At 37.7% G+C, this 19336-nt stretch overlaps 1 protein-coding gene across 4 annotated transcripts in view; it reads left to right on the top strand.

The window, feature by feature from the left end:
- The window catches only part of ARHGAP29 (Rho GTPase activating protein 29), a 76959-nt gene extending 59175 nt beyond the window's left edge, over window positions 1-17784 (top strand). For all 4 annotated transcript variants that reach the window (XM_082476657.1, XM_082476656.1, XM_082476659.1 and 1 more), the window contains 11 exons: window positions 7-164; window positions 708-847; window positions 1128-1232; window positions 3693-3791; window positions 5451-5590; window positions 5877-6065; window positions 6335-6472; window positions 10912-11144; window positions 12365-12695; window positions 12829-12937; window positions 15089-17784. In XM_082476657.1, the coding sequence (XP_082332783.1) occupies window positions 7-164; window positions 708-847; window positions 1128-1232; window positions 3693-3791; window positions 5451-5590; window positions 5877-6065; window positions 6335-6472; window positions 10912-11144; window positions 12365-12695; window positions 12829-12937; window positions 15089-15972 (2526 nt within the window). In that variant the 3' untranslated portion in view covers window positions 15973-17784. The remainder of the gene's footprint in view (window positions 1-6; window positions 165-707; window positions 848-1127; window positions 1233-3692; window positions 3792-5450; window positions 5591-5876; window positions 6066-6334; window positions 6473-10911; window positions 11145-12364; window positions 12696-12828; window positions 12938-15088) is intronic.
- The last annotated feature ends 1552 nt before the right edge of the window (window positions 17785-19336 follow it).

Below are 19336 nucleotides of genomic sequence, written 5' to 3' on the forward strand. Positions count from 1 at the left end.
CCACAGGTAACAGTTAACCTCTTCCAGATGCAACACCTGCAGGCTGCCTCCCTCGCGAACAATTTACAGTCTCTCTGTGATGGTGCCAAACTCTATGACCCAGGCCAGGAGTACAGTGAGTTTGTCAGGGCCACGAATTCAGCTGAGGAGGAAAAAGTTGATGGGTGAGAATTAATGTTAGGTGAAGTTATTTCAAGGCATAAAATCTTTACTGCTAAGTTTCCTATCTGGTGTCAGGTGATGTTTTTTTCTAACACTGGTAGAATTGACTTTAAAACCTTCTGAATTTTTAAAATATTATTTAAGATCTGACTCACTTAAGAGTAAAGCTTTCCATTTTAACACAGAGCTCAGTTCTTTGAGATGTAGAAATCCTTTGAGAATGGCAAATCATGGTCATATCAATTTCGAATGTCCACAAACTTAACAACCTACATTTTCCACACAGGTTATACCAGAAGAGTTTAACCATGATATGAATAATGGACTGTACTTTTGCTATTCTTTTCTGTGTTTCAGCTGTATTAAATACAAATGATTAATAAGTTTTATTCACATCTCTTTTAAGAAGTTCAACTGTATAATATGGTTTGTTCCTAATATTTAGTTAATTTAACTACTCTGTTCATTAAATTAACAGATTTTCCTGAAAATAGAATAAAGTAGTCATGCTTCTGAATGATGAGTTTTATTTGGGTTTTTCTTAGGAATGTAAATAAACAGTTAACAAATACCCCTCACACTTCCGGTTATGGACCTTCCGACTCTTTAGAAGATGTTGTGCGCCTTCCTGACAACTCTAACAAGATGGAAGAGGACAGGTGCTCTAACAGTGCAGACATATCAGGTAGTGTTTCACATTAAAGAGAGCACTAATTTATGAAAGATCAAATTGTTTAAATGTGATCATTAAATGAATTGCAGCTCTGGAATTTAAAAACCAGGCCTTGAATTGTAACCTTATGAGGTTTTATTCACAGTTGTGAGCACTGTGCTTGTCTTACAGTCAGTTGCTTAACTCTGTTAAAGAAGTTTGACTTGTCTCGTTTTAAATAATGTCAGTATTTTGAAACACTTATGAAATTTGTCTGTAGCCAAGTTTGACTTCAAATATTCTTTTCTTAAAGGTCCTTCTTTTATAAGGTCATGGACATTTGGGATGTTTAGTGATTCTGAGAGCACTGGAGGAAGCAGTGAATCTAGATCTCTGGATTCTGAATCTATAAGTCCAGGTACATAAGTATTTAAGTCTAGAGTGAAAATTCAATGACAGATTAAAATTTTCCTTTTGGGGGATATTTTTAACTACCTTCTTTTTCTTTTTTTAAAGTTGACGTATGGTTGATTTACAATATTGTGTTAGTTTTAAATGTACAGCAAAGTGATTAGGTTATACATATATTTATGTATATATCTATATACTTTTTTGATTCCTTTCCATTATAGTTTAGTACAAGATACTGAATATAGTTCCCTGTGCTATACAGTAAATCCTTGTTGTTTATAACTATCTTATTTTTATAATGAACTGTCTCATAGAGAGGAGTTTGTACATACATGTGTACAGTTTAAATAAAAATAATAGAACAAACCCTTATATATTCAACACCTAGCCTAAGAAATAAAACATTATTAGTATATTAGAAGGCCCCTGTGTATACCTCCCTGATAACCTTGCTCTATCACCCCCCAGATGAGCCATCATCCTGAATTTTGTTAATCTTTCCCTGGCTATTTTAAATGTTTTAGTACTTATATCTAGTTGAGCTTTGCCCATTTTGGAATATTATGCAGATGAAATCATACTATTCTTTTGTGACTTCTTTCATGCATCTGTTTTTTGAGATTCATATTGATATGAGAAGCTGTCTTTATTTTATACTGTATACTGTATGCTATATAGTATTCCATTTTATGAACATAACTGTGATCTGTCTTTTGGATTATTTTGTAGTTAATCACTATAATGAACTGTACAGTTAACAACAATTCTTGTGCCTGTGATAATTTCATTTTTTATAAATGTGCTTTAAGGTACTTTGATAGTCTCATGCTCCTTAGAGAGGCAGAATAGATGCTTTGAACTCTCCCTTAGTGGCTGCAAAGAGAATGACTTGCCAGAGGTAATGCAGCTAGCAAGAGAAGAAGGTGTCACTTGAACCCTTGAGATTATTACTTTCAATGTTCTTCCTCCTCTACTTTTCTACCAGAGACTTCTCCCAGTCCTGTTCTTCCTGGCTAAGTTTCTTTCTCCTAAGAGCTTGGCACTGCGGGAGATAAGTTAGGATTTAACCTACCTCAGAGTCCAAGGCTTTGTTTTTTTTTTCTGGTGTTCTACATATTACAGAAATGTTATTCATGTAAATAAAGCCCTTGAATTTAAAGTTAGAAATGACCTCCATGCCGTACTGGGGTTTATAGGCAGATTGTCAGCAACTACTTTGAGTCCTACTTTAAAATTATTGCTGTTCAGGGACACTCTGGAGATGCATTCCTAAATATTTAACTGAATATTTGTAATTAGTTTTATAAAAACAGAGTGGTTCTAGCTATCCCCAGGAATTAAGAGACAGTCTAGAGCCAGCTCTAAATTATTTGGAATCCTGTAAGACTTCATGTGGTAAAGACAAAAATTTGGAAACTGGTCGCATGATAAATGGGTGAAGACTGAGGGATGCACAGCCTGGGAAAGAGGAAACCTGGGGACGTGACAGCTGTTCTCAGACATTGAAGTGTAAAAGGGTGAGAGTCAGAGTGCTTGTTTGCTCCTTTAGGGAGACATGTGACCAAGAGCTGGGATTTATAGGTGGCAGGTTTCTGCTCAGCAATACAAGGAAGTCATTTTACAGTTAGAATAGTTCTAAAATGAACATGTGGTCTCATGATTTCTTAGTCATTGGGGGACACATTCAAAACAAAAACTAGACCACCACCTTTTAAGCATAGTTTGAAGTGGGGGGAATCTTTTGAGAGAGAGGATGTGGTTTAATAATTTGTAAAGCCCTTTCTAACTCTGAACCTAAGACTGTTAAGGCCTTGAGTTAAGTGTAACCCTCCACTTAGACACAGCCCTGTGTGTAATATCAGCAGGGAGCAAATAAACCTCATTACCTGGTCGGGCTGCTTCCAAACATGCTTTGAGACACATGGCAGAGTCCTTGGCTGACAGCTTGTATCCCATGCTCTGCTCCCTGCCAGGATCATTGGTCCTGGTTCCTGGTCTTCTGTCTTACTGGCAACATAAGTGTGACGGTACTATTGTATTGCTATATTTGTAGATTTTTGTTTCTTTTAGAAAGCTTTAGGTTACATTGTAAGTATTTCTTTATCACTTAATTCAACAAGCATTTAATCACAACTTTACCATTGTGCCAGCTATTCTGTCAGACATTAGATATAAGGCTTGAATAGAAAATACTCCCTGTCCTTGAGTTTATAATCTCTAGCACTTACTACCAGAAGTTGACAGTAAGGTTCATTGGAATGTGTGATCCTCAATTTTACATTTATTTGGAAAAGTCAGATTTGGCTCAATTCTCTTTTGTTCCCAAGAGTATCAGAATCCCCTGTATCCAAAGTCTGTGAATGGAAGCAAATGTTTACATTGTAGCTAATATAATAGTATGACTTGCGTTATTCAAAAAATGTTGTCACTACCCATTTCTTAAATTCTACAATGAATTTTCTTTTAGGAGACTTTCATCGAAAACTTCCACGAACTCCATCCAGTGGAACCATGTCTTCTGCAGATGATCTGGATGAAAGAGAGCCACCTTCCCCTTCAGAAGCTGGTATTACACTCACCTGAATCAAGTTTCCACTAAACCAGTTGAATCAGTAGCATTGCATGATATTAGGGAAAAAATAGTATGATTTAAAGAATTCCTTTACTGTGTATTTTAAAAAAAGGCATTATGGTGACTTAAATATATCCCAACAAATTATATACAAGTATGGGTTGATAATGTATTAATCAAATGTTACAAGTAAAAATATAAGAATAAACAGCAAAACCAGTGGAGCCAAAATGTATTAGCATGTTGATAAAATAGGCTAGATATTTTGGTCTTTCATAAATCTAATAGTGACTTAATTGTTCAGAGTGTTGCAATACATGAGACATTCTATTCATGAGAATTTCTATATGAGAAAAGCCTCTTCAAAAGAAATAGTGTAGGGCTTCCCTGGTGGCGCAGTGGTTGAGAATCTGCCTGCCAATGCAGGGGACACGGGTTCGAGCCCTGGTCTGGGAAGATCCCACATGCCGCAGACCGACTAGGCCCGTGAGCCACAATTGCTGAGCCTGCGCGTCTGGAGCCTGTGCTCCGCAACAAGAGAGGCCGCGATAGTGAGAGGCCTGCGCACCGCGATGAGGAGTGGCCCCCGCTTGCCACACCTGGAAAAAGCCCTTGCACAGAAACGAAGAGCCAACACAGCCATAAATAAATAAATAAATAAATAAATAAATAAATAATAAATAAATAAGAAAGAAAGAAAGAAAGAGTGTAAGAAGCTAGGCGGGAAAAGTAAATACATGAACTTCTTGGGGGCAGGGAAAGTTGTGGATGCTGAAGGATATAAAAGAGAAGTCATGTTAATGGCTTCATTTGAGACCTCCAGATACCTGTTCTGGTATCATTTTCTTAAATAGTATAAGAACATCTGACCTCTGGTAGGATTTTTTTTTTTTTTTTTTTTTTTGGCTGCGTTGGGTCTTTGTTGCTGCGCGCAGGCCTTCTCTAGTTGCGGCGAGCGGGGTCCACTCCTCGTTGCGGTGCGCGGGCTTCTCACTGCGGTGGCCTCTCTTGCTGCAGAGCACGGGCTCTAGGCACGTGGGCTTCAGTAGTTGTGGCTTGGGGGCTCTAGAGTGCAGGCTCAGCAGCTGTGGCTCACAGGCTCAGCTGATCTGCGGCATGTGGGATCCTCCCGGACCCGGGCTCGAACCCATGTCCCCTGCATTGGCAGGTGGATTCTTAACCCCTGCACCACCAGGGAAGCCCTCTGGTAGGCTATTGATAGATAACTAGCTAGTATTACTTATAATTTTGTAATGAATTGAGAATAGCTTTATCTTTAATGCAAATAATGCTGACACACTAACCTCATATAGCTAGTTTTATTCCAAGCTTTCATAGGGTCATTTTCTAAGAATGTAATGCCACCTGTGTAATAAAGGACATGTTAATAACAGTGTAAATTCGCTGATTCTGGAAACATTATGCCATGCTATTTTAGAAGTATCTTATTTGTCTGATGGTGATTTTTACTCGTAGCTTAAATGTTTGATATATGTGTGCCTTGTAAGAGATCTGTAAGTTGGATGCTTATTTTGTTATTATAGTAAGAGCTTTTTGTAATCTTATTTAAAGATTTTTTTAAATGTAGTATCATATGGTATAATTTTTCTGTAGTCTTACAGTTCTTACATACTATTCTACTTCTGTTACAAGGACCCAATTCCCTCGGAACATTTAAGAAAACTTTGATGTCAAAGGCAGCTCTCACTCACAAGTTTCGCAAACTGAGGTCCCCCACGAAGTGCAGGGATTGTGAAGGCATTGTGGTATTCCAGGGTGTTGAATGCGAAGAGGTAAGATCTTTCTGGAATTACATTAGCCCTTTTATGCTTTTTGCTTTGAGCAATGCTTTTTGTTATTAATTTTACCGATTAGGATCTTTTGCAAATGTATTTTTAATAAATTGAACCACTGTGTATTTTCTATAATTTTATATTTCATTTTGCTAGTAAATGTATTTCAAACACAAGTAATACCTTTTAAATTCATTTTTGTTCTGTTACCACTCTACCTGTAGTTCGTCCAGTTGTGAATAGTTTTAAGGTGAGTTAACCATTTCAGACTTTAATTTTCTTGTAGTGTCTCCTTGTTTGTCACCGAAAGTGTTTGGAAAATTTAGTCATCATCTGTGGTCATCAGAAACTTCTGGGGAAAATACACTTATTTGGAGCAGAATTCACACAAGTTGCAAAAAAGGAACCAGATGGCATCCCTTTTGTACTCAAAATATGTGCCTTAGAGATTGAAAATAGAGCCTTATGTCTACAGGTACATTATAACTTTTAAAATTAAAAATTTTTTAATGTAAATGTGATTTGTTCTAATGATAAGGAGACATTAAAGGAGAACAATGCTCTCAGTTTTTACTAAATAACTGAATTTATTCAGATTTATTTGGAAAATATTACCTCATTTGGTCCTAGTTTTTTTCTAAAATATTTAGAATTGAAGTAGACATTAAGTATATTTAGAGGTCTGCATTTAATCATTTGTACTGAAGCAGAATTTTGCAAAATTTTTTCTCTTTTCTTCTCAAGGGAATTTATCGTGTATGTGGAAACAAAATAAAAACTGAAAAACTGTGTCAAGCATTGGAAAATGGAATGCACTTGGTAGACATTTCAGAATTTAGTTCACATGACATCTGTGATGTCTTGAAATTATACCTTCGACAGGTAAAGTTTTTAGCCTTGAAATTTACCATTAAATAGAGCAAAAATATAATTTGCGGTTTGCTGATAACGTTTGCCACACATATTGTTTTCATTGACATAGACCATGTTAATATCTTTCCAATTATTAACGTACAGATCAAAGAGTGTATAAAATATATGTACAATTTAAAGACCCATAATAGTAAAAACTCATTTTCCATCACCTAGCTTAAGGAAATAAAATATCACTATACCTTATAGAAGGCCCCTGTATGCCCCTCCCCAGTTGTAGCCCACAGCTCTACCCAGCGGTCTTTCCTAACCATGTTAATACCTCCCTCTCTTTTCTTAATAGTTTTAATACCTGTTGTGTATTCCTAAACAATATATCATTAAGTTCTAGAAAACTGAGTAGAAAGCATAAATCTAGCTGTTTAAGAAAAGTCCACCATTCACACTGTTATATGAAGAATTCAGCCAGTAGAACAGTGTCTGGGTCATAGTTTGGCTTTACTTTCATAGATATTTTAAAATAGCTATTGTGGGAGGTTAGTAGTCAAGGTGTGAATGCATTCAGGGAACATGAAGTTCACCCTAGTTGGGGGGCAGGGCTATCCTGTAAGCTAGGTACTGGAAATTCAGCAGGAATGTGGTCGGGAGTGGACTTGCTCTATATTTTCTCTTTCTTTGCTCACTCTTGTACCTGCATGTTATAGGAGTAGGTCTGAAGAAAACACTTCTGTGGGTGAAGTAAGTGGCCTTAGCGGCTCAGGCAGCAGTTCATGGAAGGGTTACAGAAACAAGCAGCACATTGTCATGATAAGCCAAGTACAAAAGATCTGGGACAAGCCCAGCTGCATTCTGTCCTTGGGTGAAACTTTCTGTCCTTGGGTGAAAGTGAAGAGACAGTTACAGAGAGCATAGTGACGATGGTCCTCATTGTGTCCATCTCAGGAGCTTTGTTCTTCATCTGGGTCCGTTTTAATATGATGAAGAGCTGTCATCCTGGGATCTCTCTTCTCTACCCTCTTCTGTGAGGGAACACCTGTCTTCTGTGTCATGTCTTCTGTTTTTTATTTATTGTCCTGTTTTAGTCATGCCCGTCTTTGAGCAAGGTGGAATAAGAGTAAATATTTGAAACTGTTTGATCTGTAAATGTATTTATTCTGCTTTCCTGAATGGGAATACTGTGAAAGTGTATAGTATTGTAGGCTGAAAATTATTTTTCTTCAGAAATTTGAAGGTGTTTTTTAATTCTCTTTGAAGCCTGAAATCCTTCTCATTCCTGATTCTTTTTATGTGGCCTATTGTTTACTCTCTGAAAGCTTGTAGAATCTTCTTTTTCTCTCCATTATCCTAAAATTTCCAGTGTATGCCTTGATGTGGGTGTATTTTCATCCGTGGTGTCAGGCACTCCACAAGCTCTGTCATTCTGCTTACTTGTCCTTTAGTTCTTGGAACTTTAATTTTCTTGCTCATTTCCTCCTCTCTATTTTTTCTCTATTTTCTTTCTGGAACTTATATTTGGATACTTAACAACTGCACTCGTTCTCTAGTTTCCCTTTTTCCTATTTTCATTTCTTTTTGTTTTTGTTTTCTTTTAACACCTTCTAAGAAACTTCCTCAACTTTGTTTTCCATTCCTATTGTAAACTATTTTATTTCTGAGATCATCTTTTAGTTTCCAAGAATTCTGGTTTTCTGTCCCTTTTACAGCATTCTTTTTTTAATTGAATGCACCATCTCTTCTACCTGAAATATTCGTAGCTTTTTAAAAAATTTATTTATTTTATTTATTTATTTATCTTTGGCTGTGTTGGCTCTTCGTCTCTGTGCGAGGGCTTTCTCTAGTTGCGGCAAGCGGGGGCCACTCTTCATCGCGGTGCGCGGGCCTCTCACTATCGCGGCCTCTCTTGTTGCGGAGCACGGGCTCCAGACGCGCAGGCTCAGCAGTTGTGGCTCATGGGCCCAGTTGCTCCGTGGAATGTGGGATCTTCCCAGACCAGGGCTCGAACCCGTGTCCCCTGCATTGGCAGGCAGATTCTCAACCACTGCGCCACCAGGGAAGCCCCGTAGCTTTCTTTAAAGAGGATTCTTTCCTCTGCTTAGCTTCTAGCCCCGTCCAATAGAAATATAATGTGAGCCCTATATATAATATTAAATTATGTAGTAGCCACATAGAAAGAAACAGGTGAAGTTAATTTTAATATTTTATTCAACATATTGAAAATATTATCTGAACATCTAATCAATATTCTTAAATTATTAATGAAACATTTGCCTTTTTGGCCCTGACTCTTGGAAATGTGGTATATACTTTTCATCTGGAGCACGTGTCAGTTTGGAGCAGCCACCTTGCCACTGCTCAGTAGCCGTATGTGGTTAGTGGCCACGATATTGACAGCACAGTTGTAGACCTTCAAGTTGGTTTTTTCCCTACTTATTTTGACTCTGTCTTCCATAGTTGTCTCCTTAAAAGTAAAGCTTTGGGAACTGAAATCTATCCAGAAGCTCTTGAATACATGAAGGCTTTGAAGATTTTGAGCTTTACTGTAGTGTTATCTAGGAGAGCTGTTTGGGAAGTACCTGATGTCTGTATCTCTAGTTCTCTGCTCTTGGGCTTGTCTGATACCCAAGAGAAAGGTCTTACCCTGCCTAAAGGTATGGTTCCAGAACTCTGGGAGCCATGTTAGGTCAGAAGCTCCAGGATCTCTGCATTCAGCAGGCATACAGTCACTAAATCCTTATTTTAAGATAGTTGCCCACCTGTTCCTTGTGCTTGGCATTGCCCGTCCAGAGACCCTGTGTTTCACACTGCCCAGAGAAGAAATCCCCAGACTTCTGAGGTTGCTCAGGAGCATGGAGTGGAGACAAGGATCTAGAAATCTAATGCTGTTTAGATAGCTCACCCTTCCCCGAGATCAGAGGACCTAGTCTGACAATCCCTGAGTCTCCTTAGGATCCGCTAAATCATGTTGGTTCTCAGTTTGGAATTTCAGCTTTCTCAGGAGTGCTAAGTGAGCACTTGTTCACCTCCTCTTCAGCTTGTGAAATGTTACTTCTGTCCCCATTCCTCTTCTTCCAGTCCTGCAGGCTTAACTGTATTTCAGTGGGGTTGTAGGAGGGAAAGAAATTAGCTACAAATGTTGGATGTGCCACGTTAGCCCAGGAAACTATTGATATCTCTTCAATCACATTTTTTAGGATTCTCAACTGAGAAGTAGAAACAGTATCTTTGAATGACTTTTAATCTCATAATGAATCATGCTTTATTTCTTTTAGTCAGTCGAGGAGAGGAAATAAATGGGGTCCAATACTGTCAGCTCTCATTTTATCCTAGGAATACATGGGACCAAAGCTTTAGTGTGGGAAGCCATGCTCAATTCTTACAGTGTTAAGAGAGTAGCCTTTATTTACTCATTACCATGTGGTAAATCTGAAGCTCCAAGAGTGACCAAGATGGTAGAGGTAGAAATTAATCTCAAGGCTTCCCCTCTCTGGGAACAGAAGGGGAAACTGGAGAAGTGGTGCCTACCTCACGACAGATGTTGTAGGACATCAGCTAGCCAGAGAGATGCTGTATTTTCCATCGCTGAGCAGTGGAATCATTGAAATCAGTTATGCCAGTAGACAGATCAAGGTGGTATGCCCATTGACAGTTTGAGAGAGGAACTTTTTTTGACCTACTTATGGCAATTCAAGTGGTATTTAAAAATTGGAAAACAAAATGTTGACAGTTTCTTTCTTGTAAGTCATATTGTCTTTTGCTAATCTTCAATCTGGCCCAAGGAAAACACAAGCACCCTATAGCTTTTTGTTCTCTCTCTCCCCCACACCAACAGAAAATAAGCGTTTTCTAATTAATTTGACTTATATTGTATATTAGCCTGGGTTTGTTTTAATAAAATAGTTGAAGATCATGCTAACTTTGGGGCAGTCATGAATGTAATTGGTATAGAATATCTATCAGAGTTTTAAAATCATATCATGGGGCTTTAGGTTTAGAGTTTTACTGATTACCAGGTAAGTCATTTTTAATATAGATATAATGTATGGTGATATCGGATTCACTTTATAGATCACATCTAGCAAACATATGTACATTTCTTTTTTTTCTTGTTCTTGGGTATAATTTTTTTTCTTCTAGTTGTATTGAGATATAATTGACATACAGCACTGTCTAAGTTTAAGGTGTGCAGCACAACGATTTGGCTTCCATACACCATGAAATGATTATCACAGTAAGTTTAGTGAACATCCATCATCTCATACAGATACAAAATTAAAGAAATAGAAAAGTATTTTTCCTTGTGATGAGACATGTACATTTCTAAATGTGATTGACCTTAAGTCCTGTTACTCTAAAAAGAACATGCTAAACCACTCAGTAGCTATTCAGTAGGTTATTAACAGGGAAAAAATGGGCAGAATGATATTTCTAACATAATTTTATTTCTTTAGCTCCCAGAACCATTTATTTTATTCCGATTGTACAAGGAATTTATAGACCTTGCAATAGAGATCCAACATGTAAATGAAGAACAAGAGATGAAAAAGGATAATCCTGAGGACAAAAAATGTCCAAGTACGTGTATAGAAATAAACCGAATTCTTCTAAAAAGCAAGGATCTTCTAAGACAATTGCCAGCATCAAATTTTAACAGCCTTCATTACCTCATAGTTCATCTTAAGCGGTAAGAATTTGAATAAGACAGACATTGATTAGTGGGTGGATAATTGATCAGTTTTTTGGTTTTGCTTTTATGGTTTTTTTAAAAATTGTGGTAAAATACACATAACATATAAATTTACCATTTTAGCCATTTTTAAGTGTACAGTTCAGTAGTATTAAGTACATTCACACTCTTGTGGTGTTTTTACATTGAATGTTTCATTTCTAGTATGTGTTAGGGAAAGAGAGACATTGAATATATGTTCATGCAGCCAGCATCTTTCCCTCAGATGCCAATTACATGCCAGGCTCTGGCTGGGGAAATTAGGATGCAAATACAAGATTTCTGTAATCTGTTGTGCTTGTTAGCTTGAGGGGCAGACCTGCACACAAGTGCAGCGCTGCATCATTCTTGTTCTGATGGAACTTTGCTCAACATGCAGTGGAAGATGGGGGAGAGGGGGTCATGAATCAGAGAAGGTAACCCTGAGCCAGACTTGAAGAACTGAGTAATGGTTTGGTGACAGAGAATGTACAAAAGAGCATTCCAGACAGAGGGTAATAGACACAGAGGCACAAGAGATCATTTTGCTTTTGAGGACGTTTAAGTAATTTGGTTAGGCCAGGATATAGCAAGCAGTAGCACAGAGTGAGCTGGAGGAGTCCTGGTAAAGTCATACATACCTGGCAGATGAGTTGACTGTCTTCTTTCTGTACTCAGTGAAGAATTTTAAGCCAGGAATTTAACATGCTCAGGTTTGCCTATTAGATCTTTATGGCAGCAATATGGAGAATAGGTTGCAGGGGAGGTATTTACTGCAGTTCGGATCTCTTTGAATAGCCAGAGAAATAAAAGGTGATGAGAGCTTGAAGTAAGGCCAGAGCAGTGGGATTGGCAATAAAGCAGAGAGATCTTTAGGCTCAACTAGGCTTGAGGACTAGCAGTGAGATAGAAAGTTTCCAGCATATGGACCTGGGAGGATGTAATATATATTTACAAAGGTGGGAGCAGCTTTTAGGGGTGTTTTTAAATTTCTGCTGGTAAAACTGTACTGGTTCCTTCTACTTACTTAAATTTAATCCTAATACTGTGAAACCCAACTTGGTGTGTGGTCAGTATTTAAGCAAATAAATATATCCTTTCCCTAGACTTCTGCAGCCCATTTTTCCTCCACCCTTCCCAGCCCATAGTAAACTACTGTCAAGGAAATCTAATACAGCTCTATGTGTTCTGCATCACAGAGTCGTAGATCATGCAGAAGAAAACAAAATGAACTCCAGAAACTTGGGGGTGATATTTGGACCAAGTCTCATTAGGCCAAGGCCCACAACTGCTCCTATCACCATCTCCTCTCTTGCTGACTATTCAAATCAAGCGCGGTTGGTGGAGTTCCTCATTACCTACTCACAGAAGATCTTCGATGGGTCCCTACAGCCACAAGATGTAGCTGTGTGTAGTGCAGGTGGTGGTGCACCTCAGGTTGACCAAGGCTATCTTCCGAAGCCTCTGTTATCACCAGAAGAAAGAGATCCAGAACATTCTGCGAAGTCACTGTTTTTCTCTTCAAAGGAAGTGAGTTTTGCTCTTATGGAATTGTGTTGGAACTTTGTAATGTTTACGTTATTAATAAGTTAAGAATCTTTGAACTGTTTATTTTGAGGTGTGTTTTGCTTCTTCCAGTTTAAAAATTTTCTTCCATCAACAGGATATCCATACTGCAGGTAGTGAAAGCAAAAGTTTTGAATCCACTGCATCATTTGAGGAATCAGAACGGAAGCAAAATGCATTCGAAAAATGTGATGCGTGTCTCACTGGTGAGTGGCCGTGTAAAATGCCTATTTGCTGACTTAGAACTGCCCGATAAACCATGATTAAAAGCCAAGGTGAGTGGCGTTGAGAGAAGTCAGAGAAAGAAGCTTCATTAGTAAGTGCATCTTTGCCAGCCATTAAGAAAGTTGCCTTCATTCTTTACAGTAGCCCTTCTTATAAAAAGACATCTTGGAGTTCAAAGGTGTGTTTTGTGTTTTGAAAACTTCTTTTATTTTTATTTTTGCCATTAGTTAAAGTCAAGGCCGAAATCTGTTAAGCAGTATGATGATTCATTAGCATCTTCTATTACTATAGATCATTGTATTGATCTCATTACTCATAAGGTGTCAACTAGACTCCTAAAATTCAAAAAATTTAGACTCAAAAAAACCTCTAAAATTTTTTTTCAAATGCCTTTTCCTGTCGCCTGCCTGTAACACATTAAGCACACTTATGTGTATATCTTTTTAATTTCCTCGACTGTAATCATTTTATTCACTGTATGGTAATTTTAGTTGCAGTGATAGCTACCAAGCTATTCATTTGTGGAAAGGCTTCCACTTGTTACTATAATTCTGTACATCACTAGAGCTAACTTGCAGTTTTTTTAAGTGCAGCCATATATTTTAAATTTGAGTGTAATGAAGTATTAGTGATCACAGCCTGACAGGTCTAAAAAGTAAGGGAGCTAACATTCATTAAGTACCTGCCTGCTCTGTGCTAAGCACCGTGCTTATTGTTTGATTCCATTTATCTGATTTTATCTTCAGAAAAATTCTGTGCTATAAATAGGTAGTAACAGCCCTGTTCAACCCATAGCCTAACAGTCTGAGAAAGGTTAAGTAATGTCAGAGGTCATGCCCCAATAAAGTGTTCAGTGTTTGAACCTATGTTTGTGATTATTTCACTATTCTGTGAGCTAGGTCTCCCAATTAGGAATAGTAATAAAAATAAATGTCATTTTTCAAGGGCTAACTGTATACCAGATAAATAAGCACTTTTCATGGTTAGATCTTTTAGGCCACATATCATCATAGATAAAATTATGATTCCTTTTGACAGATGAAGACACTGAGGGACAGTGAGATTACCTTGCCTAGTGCAGAAGGGGTAGAGCTGAGTTAAACCTGGCAGGTGGGGTTCAGAGTCTGCACTCTTACCCATTACACTCAAGTTTTTTCCCTTAGAACTTAAGAATGCACTTTGGTGCCTACGGCCTGACCACAGTGTGTCAGGTCCCTTAGGGTGTTTTATACACATGGGGAAGCACCTGGGAAATCAAAACAAGAGAGCACTGCCCTGGAAGCCCAGAGAAGAGAGGTCCGCAGTCTCAGGTAAGGAGAAGGGTCAGATGAGGTAAGGACTGTCAAGTCATTCTGATGGGCTGCTGTTTGCAGACCGCTGCCCAAAAGAGGGGCATGAGCAGAAGGCTGGAACTTACCGGAAATGGGAATATTTTAGGGGAGATGCTACAAAAAAGGGTAGGGTCTGAAGGAGTTCAGGGTCCCAGCTTGAGAAAACATGGGTCCAGACTTGATAGGAAAGAGAAGAAAGTACGTCTGGGAGTAAACAGCAAATAGGGAGAATGGCATTTTTTACTTAAACTATTCAACCTTAATCAGACAGGATGAATATTATAGTCCACTTATTAGTTGATCAGATGAGGGCATCTAAGGCATTTAATATGATATGCTGTCACTGTGGGTTGAACATAACTGAAAAGCAGATTGAGTTGGCAAAAGCCTTAGGATTCAGGACATACTTACATTTGGTTGGCATGTAAATTGGTGTAACTTTTCTGAGGGTAATACACCAATATCTGCCTGTTGAAATCATGACAACCCTTTCAGCCAGCAAATACTTGTTCATACGCAGCACATAAGGGAAGCTACATCAGCAGGTGTGGTTTTTTTTTTCACTAACCTGCAGTGAATTTTGTAGCTGTTTATTATATTGATTTAAATAAATACGGAATTCTAACATTTTAATTCAAAGTGCACCTTTAATATTTTATGAGTACTTTACCAGACAATAACTTGGAAAAAATATACGAAGACCCTTGTTTTGAGAGGGTGTTCATCTATAACTCATTTAGACTCTCTTGTTAACTACGTGCCATAAAGTTTGATTTTTAAATGAATCTTTTCCTTTTTCAGACAACAAAGTGCGTTTGCTTGTAGACCAAGAGCTTGAATCAGCATCACAAAAGATGGAAGATGTTTGTAAAACCTCCAAGCTGCCTACTCTGAAGTCCGATAAGGAAATAAATGGCGTCGAGAGGCATACTCCAAGGACCAAGATTAGACCTGTAAGTTTGCCTATAGACAGACGACTACTTCTTGCAAGCTCCCCTAATGAGAGAAATGGCAGAAATATGGGGAATGTAAATTCAGACAAGTTTTGCAAGAATCCTACCTTTGAAGGAGTTAATAGAAAAGACACCCCAACTATTGTTTGTTCCAAATTTGATGGCTTTGATCAGCAACCTCTACCGAAAACTCGGGAGAAACGGTATGAACAAAATGACCTGACTGCAAAGACTGCAGTGATTGTGCCCAGTGCATTCCAGGAAAGAGAAGTGTCAGTGAGCATCAGGAGTGGTGGGGACCACCCACTCAGCACCACCAGTAAGCCATACACAGACCCCATCAGGTCAGCCAGACAGGTGTCAGAGAGACGGTCTTCTGACTCCTGCCCTCCTGCTCCTGTCAGAGCACCCAGAACACTGCAGCCCCAGCACTGGACCACGTTTTATAAACCACCTGCTCCTGCTGCTAGTGGGAGAGGGGATGAGGAGAAATCTGTGACAACCTCCGCAGCTGTGCCCCCTTGCACAACTCACGCTCCCCAGGAGCACACGCTGAAATCAGTTCCCGGTTCTGAAAATGCATCAGCTGGTCCCGTGCAGCCAGTTAGCAAGCCTAAAGAGAAGGCTGAAGAGCGTGACTTACCTGGTGTACATCCAGCATGTCAGAGACCGAGGCTAAAACGAATGCAGCAGTTTGAAGACCTTGAAGATGAAATCCCACAGTTTGTGTAGGGTTGTCAGAATTCAGTTTTTCTTTTTTTGTTTTGTTGTTTTGTGGTGGTGTATTTGTTTTCTGGAAGAAATTTTTGACAGAGCCTCTCTTGTATAGGATTGCCAAATCGTGGATTTTGTTTTTTGTCATTGTGTTGTGTTATCCTGTGTTGGTTATACTGAATGACAGAATGTTTTGATAGGGCCCCATCTGTGCCTCACTGGAATTATATGTATTTTTGAAGTTGTGAATAAATAGATAGACTCATGTTTTTTAAAGTTCAGTTGATTCCCCATAATATGGTCCATTTAAGTGCATCCCTAATATATGATACAGCTCTCAACTAATAGGTGCAATTGAGGAAATCAGCTTTATTTTTTTGAAGTGAAACTACATGCTTATTTATAAAAGGAATGTTTCCAAGTGCAAGTGCCTGAAAGATCTTTGTTTGGTATGATTGTTTTTTCACACAATTTTATAGTGTATCTTTGACCATTTGTGCTTTTATGGTATGTGTGTAACCTTTTATTTTTCAATTGGCGAGTCACTTAACTTTTTCATATTTGCGTAATGGCCAAAAGGCTTGCAAATCTGTATTTAATTGCATTTTAATTAATTGCCAGATTTTACACGTGATAGTCAGTTGAATTGTACAAAGAAAATGCACTTAAACATGTTTCTAAATTGTATAGTTCAGTCATGTCTTATTTGGTTTTAGCTATTATACATTTAATAATTTTCACTTCTTGGCTTTGTTCTGCATAAACTTTTGTTGTTCAACAGTTCTGAACCTTTTGGTATTTTATATAATAGTCCAAAACAATGTTTTAAAATTCAGTGCCTTTCCTTTTAATATTGTCTGGGATTTTCTTTAAAAAAAACATTTCTTTTGTATGAAGTGTTTTCACTTATGAATAATTTTATGTATTTTTTCTACCTGAGTTTATAACCATTGACAATGTATGTTTCATCTGAATCATACAAAGATTTATTTAAGTTGATTCTAAGTATAATTCAATAAGCCTCATTGTTTGGAATTTGAGAGGAAGTATAGATGATTGGATATATTTCATTCATAAAATTCCCAGTTTTTAGAACTAGTATAGTTCTGTTATTTTCTTGGTTTTGTCATTTTGCGTAAAATAGGATATAAAAGGGAAAAAAAATAAAATACCCTCTTTTTATATGTGTGAATTATATTTGTAACAAATGCTTTTGTATGACCATGTTATACTTGATAAAAAATATATATATTAACCTGTTAAATTATTTCAAGTTCTTGTGGTTTCTCTGAAATTGTGGCCTCTTAGGGTGTGAGACTTTAAGGTTTATTAACCATTGGCTTAGTGGTCAGCACTTGGGGCTCATATGTCCCTTGACTACAACATGGAATTCATTTTATGGGAAGTTGTTATATAGTTCTATATGACATTAAGGACTAGGAAGAAAGAATAACCCATCTTTTTGTGCTGGAGCCTTGTTTTTAGTCCTCACTGTAAAAAATATAAAAGAATTGTATTGGTATGAAAACCTAAAAAGAAAATAAGAGCCAACATTGATTGAGCCCTTTCTGCGTGCCATGAACTCTGCTAAGTTCCACATAAATTATTTCAAGTTTACAGCAGCCTATAATGGGTAGGTAAGTACTTTATTATTCCTGTGTTATGGATAAGGAAACTGACGCTTAGTTAAATAATGTGCTCTAGGTTCCACAGGTGTAACAGTTGGAGTCAAGTCTCAAACACAGGGCTGCCAGATTCTGATGGTTGACCATAATGTTTCTTCGGGTTTTAAGTAAAAATAAAAGACACGTTTTTCATTTTCACCAAGAACTTTATTGAACAACGTATTCACTGTTTTGTTCCACTACCTTCTGCCATTTTTCAGGCAACTTCATAATTCCATCTTCCCAAAACTTTTTCTCTTTTTGAGCAAAGAACTGTTCCAGGTGCCTTTTACAGTCTTCCAGGGAATTGAAATGTTTTCCAATAAGAGAATTTTGTAAAGACCAAAATAAATGGAAATCCGAAGGTGCAATGTCTGGTGAATACGGCAGATGAATCAGAACTTCCCAGCCAAGCTATAAGAGTTTTTGCCTGATCATCAAAGAAACATGCAGTCTTGTGTTATCCTGATGAAAGATAATGTGTTTTCTGTTGCCTAATTCCAGATGCTTTTCGTCGAGTGCTGCTTTCAGTTGGTCTACCTGGGAGCAGAACTTGTTGGAATTAATTGTTTGGTTTTCCAGAAGGAGCTCATAATAGAGGACTCCCTTCCGATCCCACCATATACACAACATCTCCTTCTTTGGATGAAGACCAGCCTTTGGTGTGGTTCGTGGTGGTTCATTTCGCTTGCCCCACGATCTCCTGTTCCACATCATTGTACAGTATCCACTTTTCATTGCCCATCACAATTTGTTTTAAAAATTGAATGTTTTCATGTTGCAGTAGAGAATCCCATGCAGAAATATGGTCAAGAAGGTTTTTTTCACTTAACGTGGAACCCAAGATCAAAGCGATTAACATAACCAAGCTGGTGCAAATGATTTTCAGCGCTTGATTAGGATATTTTGAGTATGTCGGCTATCTCCCGCGTGGTATAACGTTGATTGTTGTCAATCAATGTCTCGATTTGATCACTATCAACTTCAACTGGTCTACCCGACCATGGAGCATCGTCCAGCGAGAAATCTCCAACACGAAACTTCACAAACCACTTCTGACACATTCAGTCAGTCACAGCACCTTTCCATACACTGCACAAATCTTTTTTTTTTTTTCATTTCAGTTGCATTTCTACCTTTCTTGAAATAATAAAGCATAATATGCCGAAAATGTTGCTTTTTTTCTTCCATCTTCAATATTTAAATGGGTACACAAAAATTCACCAATTTTGATGTTTTTTTTAAATGCACACTGATATGACAGCTGTCGCAATACAATCTAACAAAATTGTTTTGCATATAGTTAAAGACAACTAAGTGCTGCTAGAACCATCTTACGGGAAAAACCAAACAAACTTTTTGGCCAACTCAATAATATCAGGTAGTGTTTAACAATAGAAAATGCACCTTTAAAATTTTTTTATTGTGGTAAAATATGCGTAACATAGAATTTTACTAAGTTTTAAATGTACAGTTCAGTGGCATTAAGTACATTCACGTTGTTCCACAACCATGACCACTATCCATGTCCAGGACTTTCTCATCATTTCATACTGAAACTTAGAAAATGTATTTTTTTAATTTTTAGACTTTTTATTCCATAATTTCCTCATAATGTACATAGAGTTTGTTTTTTAAAATTTCCCCATAGCATATAAACCCCCAAATTCACATCTCAACACTAAGTTATCTTCTTTATTTTTCTCGTGTGGACAAAG

Source organism: Balaenoptera physalus, assembly GCF_965194825.1.
Source record: "Balaenoptera physalus genome assembly, chromosome: 1".
In the NCBI taxonomy this organism is placed as follows: domain Eukaryota; kingdom Metazoa; phylum Chordata; class Mammalia; order Artiodactyla; family Balaenopteridae; genus Balaenoptera; species Balaenoptera physalus.